Below are 22530 nucleotides of genomic sequence, written 5' to 3' on the forward strand. Positions count from 1 at the left end.
CTTTGATAAGTTCTTAGACTTAAATGTTTATTTTTGATTTTTGATTTCTTTTTTTTTTTTATTAATTTAATGGTTTGTTTTCATGCATGTAATTATCATGTTTGGCGCCACTTCCAAAAATACCGTTATTTGCATGCATCTTATAATGACTAGTTGCAGTGCAGGAAGAGTATGATTGGAATTCCAATTTAGATTGAGAATTTGAATTGATTAAAGGAGGCCTTCCAATTGAGAAAACATTAAATCCAATTTCGAAAAGTTGATGGTGCTGAAGGAAGTTTCTTCCGTCAAAAATGAAGGCAGGCTTTTCCATATTATTAAATGCTTGTTGAAAGTTGATATCCTTAAATACATCCCAGTCAGTGCAGAAAACCAGAGCATGAGAGCCCTGAATTGCTGTTTGCAGTTCTGGGGATATTTGAATATTGTTGTAATCTGTTATGTTGGTTATAGGAGTTTGTTTAGTTCCTTGAGAAGCAACTAAAGTTTGATCTTGCTGTTTGCATTCATAAGGCATGCACTGGATACCATACTTACTTAATTCAGAAATGATCTCTGAATTTTTTGATTTGGGGTCATAAATAGTAAGATTTGCTCCCTCTCGTAATAGTTCGAAACAAATAGTGCCTGAAGGGGTCTCCCTTACATCATTAGTGTCTTTTTTAAATGAAAATCCAAGTATAGATATTTTCTTGTTCTTGAGAGATTTAAACATTGATTCAACAATTTTTGTTGAAAAAGATGTCTTTTGAACTTCATTTAAGTGAATCACCTGCCTCCAATACTCAGCTTCATTCTTTAAGTTGAAATGGTCAAATAAATAAGCAAGACATAAAACGTCTTTCTTGAAGCAACTTCCTCCAAAGCCAATGGATGACGTTAAAAACTGATTTCCAACCCTTTTATCACTTCCAACAGCCTGTGAAATATGGGTAATATCGGCACCAGTGATTTCACAAAGTCTTGAAAATGAATTGATTGATGAGATTCTCTGTGCGAGAAATGCATTAGAAGCTAGCTTTGCTAATTCAGCACTCCAAACATTCATCATTAGAATTTTTTGTTCAGGAACCCAGTTCAAGTATATCGTTTTCAATATTTCCATTCCTATCTTACCAATTTCAGAATCTGTTCTTCCTCCAATTAAAACTCTATCTGGAAATTCTAAATCAGAAATAGCAGTTCCTTCGGCTAGAAATTCAGGGTTTGAAATAACTGTGAAATCCACATCCTTTTTCGTTCTACACGAGTATAACACCTCTAATAAAGAGTCCGAGGTTTTTACTGGCACTGTTGATTTTTCAACAACAATTTTACTAGTTTCAGAAATTCTGGAGATTGTTCTGCAACAATCTTCCATCATAGATAGGTCAGGAGCTTTACCCTTTTCTTTGCCATAAGTTTTTGTTGGTGTATTTACCGAGATAAAAATGATATCACATTCTTTAATGACTTTGTCAACTTCATGAGTAAAAAACAAATTTACATTTAGTGTTTTTTTTAATACATCCAATAATCCGGGTTCGAATATCGGAGGAGTACTCGAATTCCATTCTTGTATTCTTTTCACGTTCTTATCACAAACATATATTTTAAGATTTGGGCATTTATATGCAATAATTGCCATAGTTGGGCCACCAACGTATCCAGCTCCAATACACCCTATTTTGTCAACTCTCATATTTTGAAGTTTTTTGCTACTTTTTGCTAAAATTTTAACTAATCTCTGGTTGATTGATGTCATGTTTCCTTGATAATATAATTGTTTAGTCAAGTTATTGTATGTTTAACTATAATGACGAAATTTTTCTTTTTAAATTTCACTTAAATTAAACTTCATCCATTGAATTTGGTATAATACAGCAGAGATAATTATAAAGACTGCACATCATTCTCCTTTAAATAATTTCAAATAAAAATTTAATCATTTCTCAACTCGAATTCGGGAGTTATTTGTTATTGGACTTTTTTTTTAATTCCTCTTTCCCTGTTTACTTTATTCAAATATCAGAAATTTAAATTAAAAAAATCTATATTAATTAATTTTTTATCATTCATATATGAATATTAAAAAAAAAAGAAAAAACATGCAAATTTGGCAATTTCCACATACAGTTTATATACCGGTATTGGGGAAAAAATTGATAATTCACACGTAATGTATTACTATTTTCCAAATGCAAAGAAAATAAATAAATAAATGTTATTCTAAATATTTGAAAAAAATAATATAGATAAAAATTATAATTATAAATAACTGAATTTAAAAGGAATATTAGAATATTAAAGTAATTATGATACAATGTAATAATTACCTTCCTTGTTTTTGAAAAACCCATTCTGTATTGTCTAAAGGGCACACATTTCTTGTTTTTAACCATCTAGAAATACAGTGCAGGTGAAATGCGTGATTGCATTGTCCCCAAGTTACTGTGCATTCTTCGCTTTTTTGAGCAGATCCTGTATTAGCTTGGCATTCAATACACAAGTCCATAATGTGATTCCTGCAAATAGCACAGTTATCTACTACAATATCCCATGACCAAAGTGCGACTGCATTCCATTTCTTTATTTCGAATCTCTTCTTACCAGGTTCTTGGCTATTTGCTACATTGTTATTTATAGTATTCTCTTCGATTTTTTGATCTCTCATCTCCTCCTTTATTTGCTCAGAGCTTCTCACATCCATTTTTATACTAATATGAATATATATATATATATATATTTACTAAAAGATTATTTGTATTATAATAAAGGGGTTCTTTTATTCACTTGAGAAAGGAAAAGTGATATTTATGCACAAAGATAAAACAATAACGTCAAATTTTTCTAAATTTGCATTATATTACTTCTTTTTTTAAAAAAATTTACTCTTCCTTTTCTCCAAGCAATTTTTTATTATTAAAATTCTATTTAACTTTTTTCTTTTCTAGAATAATCATTTTCCCACATTTTGATTATTAATATTGCAGGGATTGCCGCCACAATTAGGGCGGTCATCAGAAAAACCGCCTAAAAATTAATGTCATTAAGGACAATATTTATATATTATTTTTTTTTTCAAATTAATAAAATTCAACTTAGGAAAGCAGTAAATAAATCAGTATTCACTGATAGAATTCCAATTTTTGCAAATAGTATTAATTTAATCCAACCTGGGCCAGAAGTCATAGAATTTGAATTATTCTATAATTAAATAAGCTTAGCTGATTATACTTGTTCTTCTTTGTTCCTTTGAGGTTCCTGGAGATAAATATAATTCAGAAGAATTTAAAAACAAGAATTTTTAATAAACTGTATATTGTTTGAATTAAGAAGCAGGTGATTAAGTAATCATGGCAAAAAGCTTGAGAAGCAAGGTAAAGAGAAGGTTTCGTACAGCCAAGAGATTATTAATTAAGAATACTTTAGAGTTAAATAGAAACATTGAAAAGTCTAATGCTCTGAGAGAAATAGGAGAAGGTATCTATGTACAGAAAGAAATCCCATTGAATGCATTTTTGTATCCGGAAAGTAAGAATGCAATTTTTCCACAGAAAAACAGAAATGCTTCTATAGACTTTAGATCAGAATCTATAAGTAGTATTGCAGGATATATGGGCCCAGGAAATAGACGTAAATACTATCCAGGAGAAGAAATACCGGTTTTGAGTATTATGGGGGACGGAAATATGACGAACAGTAGGGATGTTGAGATTATTAATACAACTAATATTAACATGAATATTGATAGTAAAAGTCAGGTGAATGAGACAATTGAACCCGGTACCGAAAAAAGACAGGTATCTATTCCTGTTATTAAAGACTCAATTAAAGGAGCATATGAGGCAAGTTTTAAAAAGAAGAAGAATTGAAAAGGTTAAATAGTATTTAAATAATTATTATATTTACTATACTTCAAAATTTAGTTAATTAGCTTTAATCTAAAATAGCCTATAAATATATGAATTAGACTGAGTAACATATCTTACCCACCTATAGTTATTTTGTTGACCATTTTTTTCTGAAATTTTAAGATACTTGACTTGTATGTTAGAAAGGTTAAACATCGGAATCTCAAAGTTCAGGAAAAGAGGACCAACTATTTTTCTTATAGAAATTGAGTCAGTTTCAAAAGAAAAGGATAATTTTGACTTTAGAGCAACTTCCGTACCACCATGAATCTTCTTAATTTTCCAAATAATCCTCTGGCATTTATCATCATATTGAGAAGATTGCTGGATTGGTACGAGAGGATGAATAGTTTCTAAAGAAACTGTATTGGTTTTTTCTGGTAATGGACATACCATAGTAAGGTTTGTAGCGAAAGATGTCTCAGGTATATCAACCTTGAGTTTAATGACAAAATCAAATTTGGAAGAGATTCTCTTAGCATCACCGGAAACCTCAATCAAAGTTGTAAACTTAAAAGGTACTTTTAATGCACCTTTTGAGATTCTATAGTTCATTACAATAATTTCCCCTTCTGGGGGTTTTAATGTGAGAACTTTGTCGTTTAGAAACTCATTTACATTAACACTTTCATGGAAATTACAATCATCAATTATAGTACTTGAACCATCTTTAAGGAGGTTACTAGGTTCTGAAAAATTTAATTCGTCGTCTTCTTTCAAAATGATATTATTAGAGAACCCTAAAGTAAGCTCTGGTTGGCCTATAAGATAGCTTTTCATTAGAATTCCTCCTTCAATATTGAAACGAGAAATTTCACCCAAATGGTTTAAGACCAAACTAATTCTTTCAAATATATCTACAAAAACTTCATTATTTCTATCAAAACATGGAGCTGCATTTCCAAGAAAAGTCATTACCTTACTTTCTGCAGAATTATTGGAAACAGTACTCATTGGATTAATTGGCCTCTGAGAAGCATTGCTAGAAATAGTCTTCGGACCATTGAAATTGCTTGTACTATTTAAAGAATTACCATGGTTTTGTATACCTTTGCCACTTGAAGTTGGAAGGATCCCAATTGGAAGCATAGATAAACCTCCAGATACAGTATTAGTTAATCCAAGTATTTGATTTGTACCAAATATATCATTCCTCCTATTGAAATTCTCACTGCTTAATACTTTTGTTTCGTTGTATACACAATATTTAAGTTGGTTAGTGTTAACTATTTGGGGGTATCCAAAGTCAATGATTTCGTCAATTAATTCATAAACAAGAATGAAATTTCGCCTTATTGAATCCTCATTAACTGTCCCACAGAAATCCCTGACTAGCTTTATTATTCTATATAAAAGTTCAATAATGTATGTTGGACTCACATCATAATAGCTAGTTAACACAAAGAAAAGCCCACTTTGGCGTAGATATATATAAATTTGTTCCTCAAAGTAAATAGTTGTGGGCTCCTCGTTGTTACCCTGCTTGATTTTTTTATAAAACACATCTTGGATTTTAGCAAGGTTTTCACTTAAACTTTTCTCCTGACGAAAATCCCTAAATATTATTGTATCTCCCCTCACATTTAGGATTAAAAACTGGCTTATCATTACTTCCCTCTCTTTCTGTAAAAAACACTGCAAAAAATAGCAAATTAACTTGAATTTATTTCATTACAATGCCTTTTTTCTTTGAGTAAATTCAACCTCACTCTTAAATTTCTTCGGTTTTTTTTTTCGAAATTACATACAAAATAACATATGCCGGTATAATAAATTATAACACATTTGGCGCCAGATTATGGCGGCAACACACGGTACTCGAAATAAATTAGTGCATTAATTGCAAGGAAAAAATTTTGATAAGGAAATAGGATGAAAAAGTTGAATATAAAAGATAGTATTCAGTAAAGATTTAATTCATAGTGAGTTAATTTATGAATAATTTTGTAAAAAATAGTGATGAGCAGATTTAACAGAAAAATTCTTTTTACTGTTAAAAAGATATTACATGTACTATTAATTTTGCAAGTGGGTATTGTGTATGTAAGATGCATTGTAGAAAAAATTGATTCAAGGACTCCAAGTGGGGCAAATGCTTATATTTGGTTGATTAAATCTCCAAACATTTTATCTCAGAGCATCAATGAGCCAACAAGGTATTCATATGGATTAATGTCTGGTTCAATAATAAGTTTAGATCTAGAATTTGATTTTTGGGAGTATCCTGATGAGAAAAGTGTAGAAGATTCCAAAAATAATCCTGAGACTGAGTATATAAGATTAAAAAATGAGACAGGAGAAAATATCTTAAAAAATAGTAATAAAGAAATGATAAATAAACAAAATCAAATATTTAAGATGAATAAAAAACAGTTATTAGCGACTGGAGTCCCTCTAATGAGATTTGAAGATCTTCCAATGGTTTGTATGTTTTCGTTGAAATTGGAGGAAGTTAATAGACTTGTTGGAGATTTGAATATTGCAAATTCAAATGACATTTTTATTGGTATAAAGTGGAGAAATGAGAGAGTAATAATAGTTCTGAAGAGATTAATTAGACAATTAATATTATATTGGAGAAGTTTAATACACTATATTATGCCAAAAAGTGTTTCAAAATCAATAGAAAAAAGATGTTTGGATTGCTTATCAGAAATTTTAAGAAATGCTTCATACTCAAGCAATTTAATTAATTCTAAGATAACTACATTAGACCCAAAAAAAAAGAATTTAAAGAATAATTTGAGTAAAGATATTTCTTATCAAACAGCTTCTCTTGATTACTGGAATACTCAAAAAGTAGTTACTGATGATAATAATTTAACAAGAAAAGAATTAAAAAATGTATTTCTTTTACTATTAAACAGTGAACAACTAACATCATTAAACCATTCTCCAATCCAAGATCTGGCCCTGCTTTCATTTTCATCAATTTACCCAAGATTCAATATAAGTTCTTATATTAGAAGTGTATTGAGAATCCCGATTAAAGAAGGTAAACTAAGACTTGAATACAGAGTTCCAAAATTGGATAGATATACATTATTAGTAGTAAATGGAGATAGAATTCCGCTTCATATTAAAGGAAAAGTAATCACGAAAAATCCATTTCCATTAAATCATCTTTCATTTGAAAGAAGAATGGATCATTTTGTGGCAGATTTTATGTTGACGTTATATATAGCTACAATTGTGGGTTATTTAATATATTCAATATATAGTAACCAGTCTCTGGTACAGACTTACGGAAGTGTTATATACATTAGATTTAATAGTCTTCAAATAATTGGTTTGTTATTATTGACAATTAAACCAATTTGTCTATATTTTGATAAATTAAACATAATTGAATTTACACAATTTGGTAATGTAAAATTCTCATCTTGGTTTATTCCCAGAATTTTAACCCGAAGCTATGAAACTTTGTTTATAATGTATATGTTATTAATATCACTTGGTTGGAGAGTATTAAGAGATAACTTACTTTCTATGGAGGCAAAGTTATTAATAGGCTTCTTTACACTTCTTTTTTACTTGGGAGTTTTTGAAGTAATTTTAGGTATTTTTCAAATTTCAAGGTATATATTTCAAGCAGTAGCGTCATTGTGTATAATTATAGCAACTAATATTAATACAACTCTTCTTCAAAATACAATCTCCGATCAGTCAATTTCACCAAGACTTGGGATTCTTTACAATAAATGGGAAGCCTATTCAAATTTCAAGTGGGTTTTTGCAATTTTTATTCTCAAGCCTTCAATCTTATTTTTATGTAGAGTATTCACACTCCAGCCAAATGGGTTCGATGATTGGATTTATACAATTTTTGATTCTATAATAGATTATAGTATTTTACTAATTACAATGTTTTTGTTTAGGCCATTTAAATCTTTAAAACTTTTTAGCCAAGTTTTGGTGAAACATTACTCTGAATCCAATAACGCCAATAACAATGATAATAACTTTAATATTAATAGCAATAATTTCAATAATAATATGGATGTATCTATCTGGCCAATTATAATGTAGTTCAATTAAAAATTTTGATTAATATTATTTTTTTCAAGATAAAAACATGTTATTTTTAAAAGAATTATATTTATGAATTATTTTATTCATTATTTTTCTGTTTGTTTTATTCCATGCAAATTACGTGTTTAAGTGCAAATTTGCACATTTATTTAACTTGGTGGCAATACCGTTGCATGCATTTATGTGGAACAAATTGCCGGTATATAATTTTTAGATCAATAAATAATAGTGAAACAAGTTACACAGAGCAAAGGAGAATTTCTTTGCTTAAATATGTTTTACAAAAAGCGTTTATTTTGCTTGGTTTCTTTCCTTTCTAGTGAAAAAAGAAAAAAGAGAAATTTTTGAAATTTTTAAAAAATTAAATTAGGTTCTACTTGAGAGTTTATTAGAATTAAAGATAATCCCCCAACCACAAATTACAAAAAAAATATGGCGCCAAAAACCACACATAATAATAAACAGTTATTTGTATTATTTAGACCAAATATAAAATTTGAATATTGGGCCTAATTGTTAGAAGTCAGAATTGGAATAGTTTTGGGAATACAGTGAGCTTCCATGATTTTGCTCTAGCTTAAAAAAGTTTTTTTCAGGAATTTTAGTTTGATATGTTATCAGTTCGAAATGTCTTTAAGAGAACTGGTAGTGGGTTCAACCCAAATGTTGGTGGAGAGTGTATTGAGGAGAATCAATGAAAACTTACTGAATTATTTTATTAATTTGCCGGAAAGCATTTGGTTGAGTGGGTTTTTAGACCAAGTGAATTTAAGGGACGTAATGTTTAATACAAGAGCATTCTCCAATGAATGGTATTCTTTAGATATACCCTTCAGACTTAAGTATGGACATATAAGAAGAGCAAGTATTCAGGTTTTGCTAGCTCAATCAAAGCTTGTAATGGAAGTTGAAGGGGTAGTATTAATTGTAGGCCCAAATTTAGCTTATAAATCATATGAAGATGTAATAAGGAATTCAATGGACAATGTATTTGGTTTGGTTGAGCTTTTTAAGCATATTCAAACAATCAGATATAATAATGATAACTTCGGGGAAAATTTAGGATCCCAAAAAGGGGAATCTTCAGAAGGTATATTCAATTTCAATTCTTCAAGTAAAGAAGGGTTGAATGCATTACTTAGATGGCTTTTTAGGTATGTCCCTGATTTGTCTCTAAGTATTAGAAACCTATATATTCGTTATGAAGATGATGTATTGGATAGTTATCACCCAATGTCAGCTGGAATACACATTAACTCTGTTACAATTAATCCTGCCAGAAACTGTTGGGAGTTTCAGTGGCCAACCGACGAGAAAGAACAAGTTGAATTTGTTTCAAAAAGTAATCCAGATTCTAATATTGATCAAACTAACGTAGACAAACAACAGCATCCTCTTTCTATTAATAATTCGAATGCAGATCCCAGAGGTATTTTTAGTATTAAAATTAAAGGTTTAAGTGCTTTCTGGGATGATGAGTCTGCTCCATTTATTCCTGTCTCATTACTGGAGCAAACTGAGGCTTCAAATGATAAGTTTGGGGTGTTTTCAGCAGTAACTATTGATGATATCCAGAATCTCGTAAACTCCAATTTGCAGTATCATACCAGAATAATTTCCAATCTTAATGTTTCTGCTCAGTTTGGGTTTGTAAATCCGTTCATTCACAAAATTTCCGCTGAAAAAGGTGGACATAATAATGGCCAATTCGCCCAAAACTCTTCATCTGAACCAATATCTTCTCAAGATTCCTCATCTTCTTCTTCTTCCAAAAATACAAATAATGAGAATAACAAATATATAGCAAAAGACTACTTGAACGATTACTATACTGGCTCTAATATTGCTACACTGCTGAATATAAATATTCTAAGTGGATTTGAAATGAATATTTATCCACAAATGATTCACGGATTGGTTAGGTTCGTAACTTTGTATAACCAATTTCAATTTTGGACTCAAGTAAGGAGGTTTAGACCAATTGAAAGACCTGGTAGTGGAAAGACACCAGCTGAAGTTAGAGCTATTTGTAGAGACTGGTGGATCTTCAGTCTTAAATATTACAGAAACATCAAATATAAAGACAGTAAACACAATAGTCTTAAAGATGAAATCAATTACAGGATTGAAAGAAAAAGATATATCAAAATTATCAAAAAATGGAAATGGATCGAATTCATGATTAATGGTCAAAAACCTGTCTCTGATTCTGGAACTATTATTCACAGAAACCGTAATAATGAATATGGTGCATGCACTTTTGGCGGGAAAAATGGGAATGCTGAAACAGTAAAGATGGACGAATATGCTAAAGGTATAGGATCTCCAATTTCATTCTTGGATTCAAATTTGTCATCTTTTTTTGGACTAAATTCTCAAATGATTAATCATTTGAGTAGATATTGGCAATATGATGTTGAAATATTACAAAAGGTATCCGAGAAGAGTGATGACATGAGATGTATACTGGCTGTATTACAACACCACTCTTACTGGGTGGTATCTCAGTGGCATATTTTGGCTGAACGTGAGTTTGAGATTGAGTTTGCTTTGTTTCAAAACAGTTCGACATTCCAAAATAAGCAAAAAAAAGTTACAGATATGTTTTCTGGGGCAGATCATAATATGGACATTAAAACAAAAAATATCTTAACTTTATTGGCCTACGGTCTTCATATTCAGACTGAGTCATCTTTATGGGAATTGATAAGCAGCTTAAGGGAAAGTTATACAAATTTCATTAAGAGAATAACACAAGACAACGAATTGAGTAAACGTATTAAGGAAAGTCTTCAATTTAAGTCATTACTATTGAATGGGGGATCTGTCTTTGAGTTTGGGCTACCCTCAGGAATTTCTGCAGGAGTACCTGCTCAAATATCTAATTTGATACAAGAAAACATAGAAAGACATCCATATGTCATTTTTGGATCAGGAGTCTTTAAGAGGGGTTTATTTGAAACTGAGATTTTGTCAGACTTCTTTGGTGTAAGCTTGAATCCCAGATTTCTAATGAAAAAGCATGATTGGCATGCAATTAGGCTTAGGTTACATTTATGGGGAAGATTCTATGATGATTATTTTGAAGCTTTCCCTTTAGCAATTTCTGAGACTATAGAGATCAGCCAATTAATGAACTTGAGTTATCACTTGGACTTCCAACAGATGAACAAGTTGTTTAGTATTTCAATGAAAAGTGATTCTCTTTGCTTTTCAACTTTGGTTTCCTCGCAGACAACAGAATCATATCCAATGGAAGGCATGGATATGTCCATGGGAGTTAAAAACGTAACCATGGCAAAACCAAAGAATCAACAGGTATCAGTTTCTGAGAGAGATCAAGAACGGTCATCATCTTTGCCATTTCCATCTTCCTTGAGTAAGTTTGAAAAGAATGAGAGCAGGAATGATATAGATCATGGAGAAAGAAATCATACTAATAGGATTGAAATATCAAATTTAAGTAAATCTGGTACTGGTATAAATCAAGGAAATAAAGAACACTCAAGTATTGAGTCCAATGAAATGGTTGAAGAAGAAAGTATAATAAACAATTCATCAGTTAAGAAGGAGGCTTTTAAGTTTGAGAAAAAGCTTCCAAATGTATTTAAAGGATCTTCTAATGTTCCTGAATGGCTAAGTGATTTGGCTGGTCCTGGAATTAGCCTTCCCAAGATCATTTCAAATAAAATCATTGGGTTTTGTATTCCTAAATTTGAAATTAATATCTGTCATTTGGTTAGTGAAAATAAAAATTCTTTTGGGAGTACCGGGAATAATGTGGGTAATAAAAATATAACAGGTACCGGAGATGTAACTTTGGGAGACACAGGATATAATGCTAATACTACAAATGACATAAGCGGAATAAAGAGAAATTATCACTCTTTAATGCGATATTTCAGTAAAAACCACCATGAAAGGAATATTGATCCGGCAACAAGTTCATTTACCCCTAGGAAGCTTTTTGGGATAGTGATAACTAGTTTAGGGTTTAACATGAATACTTGCACAAGCTTGAGAATAAGTTCTTGCTTTAAGAGGATGGAGTTGGTGGTTTGGAATTATAATGATAGCAACATGATGAGAGAGTTCATTTCTAGCATCAAATCAGATAGATCAGTAAACAGGAAGATGATCAGAGATGATCAGATTGTGATATTTTCAATGTGTAACGAGAGACAAAATTCCAGTGCCGACTCCTCATCATTCTATGCACAAAATAAAGGGAATGCGTCAAGTGTTGTAGGTGAATCTGGGCCCATGTCTGGGTCTGGTTCAAAATTAGGAGAATTACCTGGAGTGATGGGAGGAAGTCAAGCAAATAGCCATTTTGAAAGCAAAATTGGAGAAGGAGGAATTGATGGAAATAGGATCCAAACTCCAAATAGAAGAAATTCGTCAAATTTGAATGAGTATGATAGTTCTCCCTCCTTAACTCATTACGTGGATGAAACTCAGAGTGGTACGTTTTCGTCATATATAATGGGAAGTGGGAGAATAGGAAGTATGACATCCTCTAAGACTGTGAGGTTTGAAGACCCAAAAGGAATAAGTATCAGTTCAAATGGATCAGGAATGATTTCTACAGCAATTTCGAGCTCTTTTGATACTTTAAAGACTAATAACTCAGAATTGAACGATGAGTCAAGTCCTAGTATGAAATTAGGAACGGGTATTAATGGTACCAAAAGTGAAAATATGAATACGGTACCTACACAAATGGCACCGAATAGTGGTTATACAAATGGGCTAAGTAGATATATGAGAAGGTGGAATTATTTAAGTTTGGTAATGTTGCCTCCAAATAATTCTTCGAGTAAAGAAAATAAGGGAGAAGTTAGAGGAAATGGAGAATCAAACTTAAGTTTTGCATTTAAGTTACCTTTTTACTTAAAAGTGGATATTAATTTAACAGAAGTAACTTTAGTACTTAATGAGCAACTTCTTGACAATATCCGTGGTGAGATCATGAAGTTGGTTCAGGTATGCTTATTAACTATTTGGAGTCAGTACAAAGGACTTGGAGCATTTCCAATAACAGACAGAATTCGTGGATTAGTGCAAGAGGGAGTAGTGAAAGAAACCTTCAAAGAGGAGAATAATTTTGAGTTACTTCTGTGTCATCCTTTTAATTTATCATTAAATAAATATAATGCAATTAATAAGATGAATAGAAGAGATTGGAATAAGATTAACTCACTATTAAATAAGGTGCATGTAAGGATTTCAATAAAATTACCTGCAGTGGAGTTATATATGTTAAATGAATCAATAGAATATTTCCGTCAAATAGATGGGGATATATTCGCGGAGAGGAGTATTGATGAAAGAGAAGAAAATGTTTCATTTGATTTATCAACCTCTTTTAAGCTTTCAGTGGAACCTCAGACTATTTTGATTGGGACAATTATTGACAAATTACGTGGAAATATTAATAGATTATACTTTAGAGGGTTTCAGATGAAATTCGATACCCAGCAAAATATAACTAGTATAATTAGGCTTTACTTAAGATTCAAAAATCTAATTTCTGACAGGTATGGAAATATTATTGCCATTATAAACTTATTCAAGGGTTATAAGTTTGATCACATCTCTAGGCATTCTTTAACAAGCTTTACTGACCAGATCTTGAGGCTTCAATGCGAAGAATTGCCAGATACTAATAATATACTACTGAAAGAATTTACCCTAAGTTTGGATGAGAGGTCTGATACTAGACTTCAAACCCAGAAAGAAAAGAAGGAAGAAAAGAGGGAGGAGGAAGGAGGGGAAAAAGAAAAGGAGGAGGAGGAAAAAAGGTTAAAAGTGAAGACTCGGGAATCCATGGACTCTTCTATTAATATCTCCAGTCCAGAAGGAGGCACCCAGTGCATTGCTTCAGCTCCTATCCCTGATAGAGCTCCATCCCCAGTTTCTGCCAGAGTTGCATCTCCGTTAGTATCACCTTCAATATCTCCATCAATTTCACCAGCTCAGATTCCGTCTCCGTTTGTATCTCCAACCTTGTCCGCATACTCTTGTCCATACCAATCTCAATTTCCTGTTTCTACACACATTCCTGCTTCGGACGTTGTCTCTACTTCTTCAGAAACTACTAAGATTCCTATTACATTGGAGCAGGCAATTACTACTAATACTCAATCATATCCAATCAGAGAAAGACATTCAGATACAAACGGAAATCATCATCTTTCTCAGCCTAACAACGTTCATATTAAACCTTTCCATTTCTATGAAAACCAGACAACAACAGAGGTTAACACTATTAGTGGAAATTTTGTGACTAGAAGAAAGTCTAGCAAACTTGTTTTAATCAAAGATACGGAATCTAATGGCCATAGAAATAGTGATGGCCACCAGCTTATTATTGGCGAAGCAAAGGTAGACAGCCACAGTAACCACCCTCAAGCCAAAAAACAATCAGGTCTAATTTCACTAATCAGTGAAGTTACCGTAGAAAAAGAAGCCAAACCAACAAAAAATAGCGAGAACATTACTGAAGTAAAACCATTGCCTCATCAACAGCCGAATCAAACAAAAAAAAAAAAACCTCCAATCTCTCTTAGGTCAGGTTTCAACTTTAATAATTGATAGCTAGCTTGTTCTAATTTATCCTAGTACACATAGCCCATCCATTAATAATTAATTTATAATTACCAAATATTTACTTCTTTCATTCTCTACATAAGTTATTTATACTACCACTAATGCATGCATATGAATGCGAAAATTGCATGTTTTTCCCGCCTAAACAAGTGCTATGTGGAGAGAAGAAAGTGTGATCAATAAATTAGGGAAATAAAATGATTAAGTAGAAATGTCAACTGTGATTAAGAAGAAGATCAAACTTCCCAAGAATATAACTCCTGAATTTGTAAGTTTCCCGGAGTGAGTTTAGAGAAGGGTGGATAGGTGGGAATGTAATAATTTACTAAAATTTCTTTTTTATCGGTGAATAATTATTTCCCAATATTGGAGGAGCATTGAATTTATTTGTTAATTTTACTAGAAAACTGAATAACTCATTTTTTTTGTGTCCTTAGGCTATTGAGTTGAAGGAATGTTTTGATTGGCAAGATAGAAATGCTGATGGATTAGTGTCAAAAGAATGTTTGTTGGTACTATTAAGAGCAACAGGGCAGATTTGGTCATTGGACGAAATTGAAAAGATATGTCATGGTAAGTATCTTTTAAGCAGAAGCAAATAGATTATTATTGTTCATTTTGACTTTAAATATTTCAATATTAATCTTCATACAATTTTGTTTAATTACTAGGACTTGGTTCAAAGGAAATTGATTTTCAGACTTATCTCGACTTAGTATCCCATAAAGTTATGTTGAAACCTGATAAAGAGGAATTGAGAACTGCCTTTAACGTTTTGGACAGATATGGAAACGGTAAGGTTCTGGTTAGTGATTTGAAGCATATTTTGTGTAATGTTGGAGAAAAACTAACAGTAAGTTCAAATAAATTGGCTTAAATGTTTTAAATTAAACCTTATTATAGGAGGAAGGTTTTCAAGAACTTTTGAACATTTCAGATATTCCAGATGCAAATAGGTTAACATTTTTAACAGAAGAAGAGTTTTTGAAAATGTAAGTTTTTATTAGGAGGGTTAGAGAAGGAAATCGTAGGGAAAGGTTAACTGAGTCAGGGAGAAGTTATAACTCTACTTACGTGTTCTTATATCTATTCTCTCCTATTATAAAAACTATTAACTTTTAAAATATTGTCAATATATCCAACTTTGACTTTAATATTGTTTAAAAATACAACTAATCATTAATAACTTGTGTTTACTACCATATATATTAATAATTTAGATTTTCAGGAAATATTAATTAATAGATTTACTTGTCCTTAAGTCTCGAATTTTAGTCGAAACTAGGAAAATTTTCTTTAGTTTTTTTGCTAATAATAATAATAAATATAATGTAATAATCAAAATTGGTTTAATAATTAGTTTTAAAAACGTAAAATTACACTAATACTGTTATAATTATTATTATTATTACTGTTAATATTAGCTATTGTGTATATTTTTTAACTTTAAAAGTTGTATGGAATATTGGCTCCTCATCTAAACCTAAAACTTGAAGCAGATTTACTTTATATAGGAAAGGCGTTAAATAATATTACTTTGGTAAAAAAAAGCAAAAGTTGGAAACAGTGATTAACACCATAATGCAAGGTGGATTTCAGCATAGAGATTTTTTGACAGTTTTTAACATCCCAATTTCGCTTTGGATTCAAAATGGAACCCACTTGTTTCACAAGAATACTCAAACCTTAATAGACAAAACAGGTAAGAGGCTTTGTATTAAGGTAAGTTAAAAAATAGGATTATTTTAACATTATATAAATTTAACTATATATAAAGTGCATTAAAGAAATGTTTACAAATAATCAAAAATCAAGTACATATTTGTCCCAGATTTGTGAGGATTTGATGTTGGTAAGTTGAACTCAATAGCGAAATTAAGGTTAATTCTAAGTTGAAAACTTTCAGATGATTAAGTGTGAGAGAGGTAAGGGGGTTGTTAGATTCATCATAAATGAATTATTGGCAGATGAAAGTAATTTCATTATTGAGGAAATTAATAAGGTTGATGTAAGTTACTAAAATATATTAAATCATCTTTTTAAAATGATACTTAATACAATACAATTTAACAATAAATTTTGGTATTAGGATGAAATGTTACTAAACAATCTTATAAATTTGAAGTTAACTTTACTCAACAAACATTTTTCAATATCTGAAAATATACAGAGACAAAAATTAAACGAAAATATATTAAATATTATAATTAAAAATGTAAGTTTATTTAAGTTAATGGAAAAAATAGGATGGATTTTAGCTTTCTATATTTGTCCTGATAATAATTTGAAATGATTACTTGAATAAATCTTTAGATCGATAATTTGAATACAAGAATGAGATCAATGGCGAAATTAATATACATACTATTTGATGATAGGCTTTCTATTTATTCAAATAGTCTAATAGATGGAATAGTAGAAGACTCAAAGAATTTATCAAGGTTTGGAAAAATTATTTCAAGAATGGGAATGGAGAATATTCAATACTTAATTCCTGTACTATTTAAATTAATAGAATGTAATCCAGAAAAAGTGATAAGTAATTTATTTGCTGATAAAGGATTACATTTATCTAAATTACTATGCGAGGTTTCAGATAGAAAAATTTACTTTGAATATATGTTGGAGTTTTATTTACATATATTAAATAACTACCCAAGTCACTTTGGTTATTTATTATTAGATAAAAGCTATGAAGCAAACTTAATTAGTAATAATAAAGAAGAGTTATCGTTGAATATTTTGAATGGAATAGAAAAAATGACAATATCACTAGCAAAATCCAGTAGATACTCAAAAACTAAAAATGATCATTTGTCCCGAAACCTGAATATTGATAAATTTCAAAATTCAGAATTTTCAATTAATGACTTGGAGTGCATGCAAAAGCCAGGTTCGATTCCCATTGTGGGGAATTATTTAATTAATAATAATTCTAGTAGTGGAAGTAATAGGTTAGAGGAAGTGGGTGAGCATGGTGAGAAAGGCTTAAGCATGAGTATTGACAATTTTAGCAATGGAAACAATATTTATAATAGCAATAATAATAATGATGAAAAATATTTAAGTTTTGGAAGAAATAACAATATAGATATAAATGAATTAGAAAAAAAAAAAGAATTGGATGGAATCAACATGTTTGACCTATTAAGGAAGAGAGAAGAAGATGATAACAAATTAATGAAGAAATTAATCGAATTTTTCAAAGGTTTTATGCTTTATAAGAACAAAATGGGATTATATTGGAGCTCTGGAAAAGAGAAATTGGAGATGATAAAAATTGATGAAGAGGATGATGATTTAGACTCAAACAGCCATCAGTATTGCCAAATAAATGAATGGACTATGAATGGAGAAAGCTTTGAAGTTGTTCATAAAATAATAGAATGGATAATAGAGCTATTAAGAAATAGTATTGAAGTGGACTTGGATAACTTAGCCTTGGATTGTATTCTAGAAATATTCACACGAGAAAAATGTTGTATTTATGACGAAGAAAAGCCAGAAACTGAGGAGGAACTTTCAAATCTTAATAACAGTTTAAACGAAAATAATACTTTAGATAATGATTCAAATAAATCGCCTAACCCAGAATTGAATAATGAAAATAAATCTGAAGATTTTATTTTTAATGTAAGATCCTTAAATATCAAATCGAAAAGAGTTACTTTCAAAAGAACTGAAGAAATTCCGGCAAAAAAAAAATTAATTACTTTTAATGATGTGGATAAAAATAAATTATGTGTCAATGCATGCATGCAAGGCGGGGCAAAAAATGTCAGTGATACCGGTAAAGAAAAAAATAAGTCGTGTGGGAAAATATGTTTTCATCAAATTTTTGTAATAAAACATGGGCAATATTTGTTGGATATATTTTTAGAGCTTTTTGATGATTATTTAAGAAAGTTTGGACTGAATTATATTAGAAAAAAGAGCGGAAGTAAGCAGAATTTACCATTTTATGACAAGAGCTACAAGTATATAATTGACAATGAGGATAAGATAGAGGAGGTATTAAATAAAATAATCAAAGGAATGAGTAATATTTCAAATGGAGTTGCTATTCAATCTTTCCCTAGACAGGTATTTGCATTAAGCTGGTTTATGGATTTTATTTTATATGGTTTTATGAATGAGGAATCTGTAATCAAAAGAAAACCTCCAGTACCTTTGTATGGCTCGTCAAGTATGGATATGGTAATGAAAGCTGCTAATATGGAACAACCATTGGAGTATGCATTATTGAGTATTTCTGCAAAATTTAGCGAGGAAAATAATCAGAGTATTGAAAAGGCACAAAATTCTCAAAAATTATCAATTAATTATGTTGATAATAACTTAAGTAAAGTGCAAATACAAATAGTAAACCAAATAATTTCTTTGATAGAAAAGATGTGTAGATGTCTATATAGAAAGGGTAAGAGTAACTCAAAGATGGAAGGAGAAAAATTTAGTGGAAGCTTTTATAAAGTGGATATTAAAAAGTTATGGAAACTTAATGGTACAGTTTACAGCAGGGATCTACTATTGGAGTATTTCTCAAATATTCTACAAATTATCGAAAGGTTATCTTGGCTTAAAGGCATTCAAATCATTCAGTTTTTAGATTCTACAGATAAATTATTTGAATTTTATTCTAGAGAATTAAAAAATAGAGAGCAGAATATGATTAGTTTGGCCCAGCTATACCTAATTCAACATGTCTTTGATAACAACTTAAATTTTGAATTTGAAATAAAAGATACCTGCTTAGAGAATAAAGAATCTCAGGCAACTTTTATATATAATATTTTTTCTATTATACTTCAAATTGAGAGGAGAATCCAAGACAATCTTGAAGATTTTGATGAAGTAAATGATCAAATCCTGCAGAAAGCAGCTAAGAAAATTAAGGTGTTAATTAATAATAAGGTTGGAGCTCAGCTCGTATTCAAATGGATAAAAGATCCTAATATTGGAAATCAAGAAATCTATGGAATTAAAACAAATATATTAGTAAGATGGGTAATCCATATTTCTAGACAATTATTGCACCCTATTATGAGTGAAAATGAAATTAGTACCAGATTGAAGTATTTAACCAAAGAAAGAATTAAAGCAGCTTTATTATTAGATGATTCTGCTTCAAGTGATACCATTTCTATTGTAATTTCTCTGTTAACTTTTTGTTATGGTTATTTTCCAGATCAAGTTATTCTTTTCATTCTAAAAAATATTAATAGAGAAGAAATCAACGATAGTGATTATCTGGGAATATGTGATATTTCTGAAGATATAATTCAAAAGATAAGCAATTATGGAAAACCATCTAATTTTGGAAACCTTTATACTGGGAGGAACATACCAACTAGAGTACTTCTTTATTATTCATCCATCATTTTGAATAATACTAATCAAAATCCTAAGAATGTTGACTTATTTCAAGATTATTTCTCTCAAAAAGATAAAATTGTTACTAAGATTGTTTCCATTTTGTTTAATTCAAATATAAGACGTAGAGAATGGTTACTTTGGCATTCAAAGGATTTCGATAAGATAGACCTTTTTTCAGATTCATTACGTAACCTTATTCAAGCAAGAGGAGCAATAGGTAGTTATCAAGAACAAAAAAAAGTTGAAGAACAAATTTTTAAGTGGATTTATGATAGAAACATTGATTACTCAAGATATCAGGTCAGTACAAGACCTTTCTCAATAACTTGTTTTTACTCGGGATTGGTTGATTTTTCAATTTCTCCTATTTTAGAAAAATCTATAATGGAAAACATGTCATTTATTAAATTTGAAATCAAACAATTATTGCATCTTAGTTCTATGCAAATCAATACATGTAACGAGTATGAAGTTGAAGAATTTATTCAAAAATTAAGTATGCATTTCAACTTATTCATTTTTTCAATTCAAAGTTATATTGAAAGTAATAACCAATTTGAATTTGCTGATCAACTTACCATTGAAGAAGCTACTTTACCTTTAAAGTTATTCTTAAACATTAATAAAGATGACTTTGATTTTAAGCTCAAAGCAATTATTGGTCATTTAACCTTAAAGTTTATTTCCGTATTCTTTAAGCCAAGTTGGAAAAAAACAGCCTTTCATGAATTAAGTGGAACAGATTCTTCCTCTAAAGTATTTGGCATTAAGACTTATAAAAGTCTCGATAACTTTGGTGAAAGTTCTACCAAAAAAGACTCAAGTATACTATTTATGTTGGTAAATTTAATAGATGAATTAACTAGGTGGTAAGTTTATCAATATATGAATCTAGTCATATAAAAGAACATTTTCTCACATTATTATACTTTTTATACCGTTTTGGCTTTTAGGATGAATGATATTTTCAATATAAATAATATTGAAAACTTTGATATATCTGGTTATTTAGAAACGCTTTCAAGCTTACTTCTGGAACTTGGACTTAAAGATAACACTTTTTCTGATTGTATGGAAATTGGAGCTGGAGGTGAAAAAACAAAATTACTTAGACTCAAGGTGAGGCAGTCTTTGATCAATTTGGTCCAAAGTGACTCTATGGCTTCTTTAGTTGAGAAGATTTTAAACTATATTATTATTTGCAGAAGAAAAGGTAACAATTTGGATGCAAATAAATTAAGTCATTTAATGGTTATCTTAATATTGTTATTTTCCTTGTTTTTAAGTAAGATTCAAATATTCAGAAGTAATGGCCAACTAGAGAGTATTATTGATTCTTTTTTAGCACACCCAACTTTGCTTTTCCATGCTGAAAAAAGTTCAAAATGCGAATTTAGTACCTTTTTTTCGTCTGAATGTGATAATTGGTTTGGAAATCTCATTAAATTGAGTAAAACTATCACTACATGCGATTTTTGCCTTAGTTTTGGGCTCAATCACAACATGGAGGAAATTAAACTTTCAACAATTGTTTCTCTCATTGTAGTACTAATACGTCCAAACCAGGTTATTAATGGAATAATATCAAAGAATAATTTGATTAAAGATGTATTTCTACAAAGTATTTCAGGAATTTTAAATACAAACCATAAAGTTTCATCTTTAAGTCATGGATATATGGCTATTATATTAGCATCGATATATTTAAGTTGTGACCAGATTCAATCACTAAGCCTTGTACATAATTTGTACATTCAAAAGTTTCTTGTGAAAGAGTTTGTTTCTAGCATATTAAACTTTGACAAAAATCCCATGGAAAACCTAAATCTTTCTCCATGTATTATATTTCACTATTCCATTTTATTTTCTTATTTGGTATTTATCTTGAAGATTACTCCTTGGTGGTTTAATATTTCTGATTTGCTCAATTTGACGTTTGTAAATAGACTTGGGAAGATTTATAAATCATTACAAGCTTTGGCAATCATTTATAATGATGAAAACGATATAATTGGAGAGTATTTGCTCAGTTTGACAGAAATTCTATTAAAAATCTTACTGGAAACAGCAAAGGGACAATCTAATTTTTCATCTACTTATATCCAAGGTAAGTTTATTTTTAAATACAAATTTTTAAAACATAAATTTTATTTGATTAATACTTTTCATTTTCTAACTTATCTATTTCAATAATTCAACTTTTCATTCAAAATTTAATTTTATGATGACCATATATTTAGATGAAAAGAAAAGTGGTACAGGAAGTAACGGAGTAATTATTAAATTAATTCAGGAAACTTTAAAAAACCAAGAGAACGAAAACATTCAGGATTATAATATAACTTTGGTAAGAGAGCACACAAGTACTAGAGATGGGAATAATATTAAAAATATTTTTAATTGTGAGAATAATGAAAGATCTGGATGTTTTATATGTGGTTTGGGATATCAATTCAGACCTTTTGAGACTAATGATAGCTTAATCAATAACTTTTTCATTAATCAAGTATTAAAGTTTTCAACTATGGAGATATTCAAAAGAATAATTGAAAATTAATATAATATTTAAATAAAAATTCAAAATTTAACTTTTTATTTAATAATTATTACTTGGTAATCA

The 22530-nt window shown here is 30.0% G+C and overlaps 8 protein-coding genes across 8 annotated transcripts; 5 read left to right on the forward strand and 3 right to left on the reverse strand.

The window, feature by feature from the left end:
• Positions 1–61: 61 nt before the first annotated feature.
• Positions 62–1744, reverse strand: cubi_03317 (uncharacterized protein; the record flags this gene model as incomplete). The annotated part of the gene is made up of 1 exon (XM_029020330.1): positions 62–1744. The coding sequence occupies one exon, from the start codon at positions 1742–1744 to the stop codon at positions 62–64; it is 1683 nt and encodes a 560-aa protein (XP_028874043.1).
• A 567-nt stretch (positions 1745–2311) lies between these two features.
• Positions 2312–2689, reverse strand: cubi_03318 (RING finger domain-containing protein; the record flags this gene model as incomplete). The annotated part of the gene is made up of 1 exon (XM_029020331.1): positions 2312–2689. One exon carries the CDS (start codon positions 2687–2689, stop codon positions 2312–2314), a length of 378 nt encoding a protein of 125 aa, XP_028874044.1.
• A 646-nt stretch (positions 2690–3335) lies between these two features.
• On the forward strand, positions 3336–3854 carry cubi_03319 (uncharacterized protein; the record flags this gene model as incomplete). The annotated part of the gene is made up of 1 exon (XM_029020332.1): positions 3336–3854. One exon carries the CDS (start codon positions 3336–3338, stop codon positions 3852–3854), a length of 519 nt encoding a protein of 172 aa, XP_028874045.1.
• A 69-nt stretch (positions 3855–3923) lies between these two features.
• On the reverse strand, positions 3924–5501 carry cubi_03320 (clathrin coat assembly protein AP50; the record flags this gene model as incomplete). The annotated part of the gene is made up of 1 exon (XM_029020333.1): positions 3924–5501. The coding sequence occupies one exon, from the start codon at positions 5499–5501 to the stop codon at positions 3924–3926; it is 1578 nt and encodes a 525-aa protein (XP_028874046.1).
• A 351-nt stretch (positions 5502–5852) lies between these two features.
• On the forward strand, positions 5853–7922 carry cubi_03321 (uncharacterized protein; the record flags this gene model as incomplete). The annotated part of the gene is made up of 1 exon (XM_029020334.1): positions 5853–7922. One exon carries the CDS (start codon positions 5853–5855, stop codon positions 7920–7922), a length of 2070 nt encoding a protein of 689 aa, XP_028874047.1.
• A 630-nt stretch (positions 7923–8552) lies between these two features.
• On the forward strand, positions 8553–14522 carry cubi_03322 (VPS13 like protein; the record flags this gene model as incomplete). The annotated part of the gene is made up of 1 exon (XM_029020335.1): positions 8553–14522. One exon carries the CDS (start codon positions 8553–8555, stop codon positions 14520–14522), a length of 5970 nt encoding a protein of 1989 aa, XP_028874048.1.
• Positions 14523–14748: 226 nt separating this feature from the next.
• Positions 14749–15533, forward strand: cubi_03323 (EF hand domain-containing protein; the record flags this gene model as incomplete). The annotated part of the gene is made up of 4 exons (XM_029020336.1): positions 14749–14805; positions 14975–15110; positions 15209–15390; positions 15441–15533. The coding sequence occupies 4 exons, from the start codon at positions 14749–14751 to the stop codon at positions 15531–15533; spliced, it is 468 nt and encodes a 155-aa protein (XP_028874049.1).
• A 585-nt stretch (positions 15534–16118) lies between these two features.
• Positions 16119–22467, forward strand: cubi_03324 (uncharacterized protein; the record flags this gene model as incomplete). Its single annotated transcript, XM_029020337.1, has 7 exons — positions 16119–16259; positions 16315–16389; positions 16444–16545; positions 16627–16752; positions 16851–20779; positions 20864–22017; positions 22151–22467. 7 exons carry the CDS (start codon positions 16119–16121, stop codon positions 22465–22467), a joined length of 5844 nt encoding a protein of 1947 aa, XP_028874050.1.
• Positions 22468–22530: the final 63 nt, after the last annotated feature.

Source organism: Cryptosporidium ubiquitum (assembly GCF_001865345.1).
Source record: "Cryptosporidium ubiquitum isolate 39726 chromosome Unknown contig_24, whole genome shotgun sequence".
NCBI classification, from domain to species: Eukaryota; Apicomplexa; class Conoidasida; order Eucoccidiorida; family Cryptosporidiidae; genus Cryptosporidium; species Cryptosporidium ubiquitum.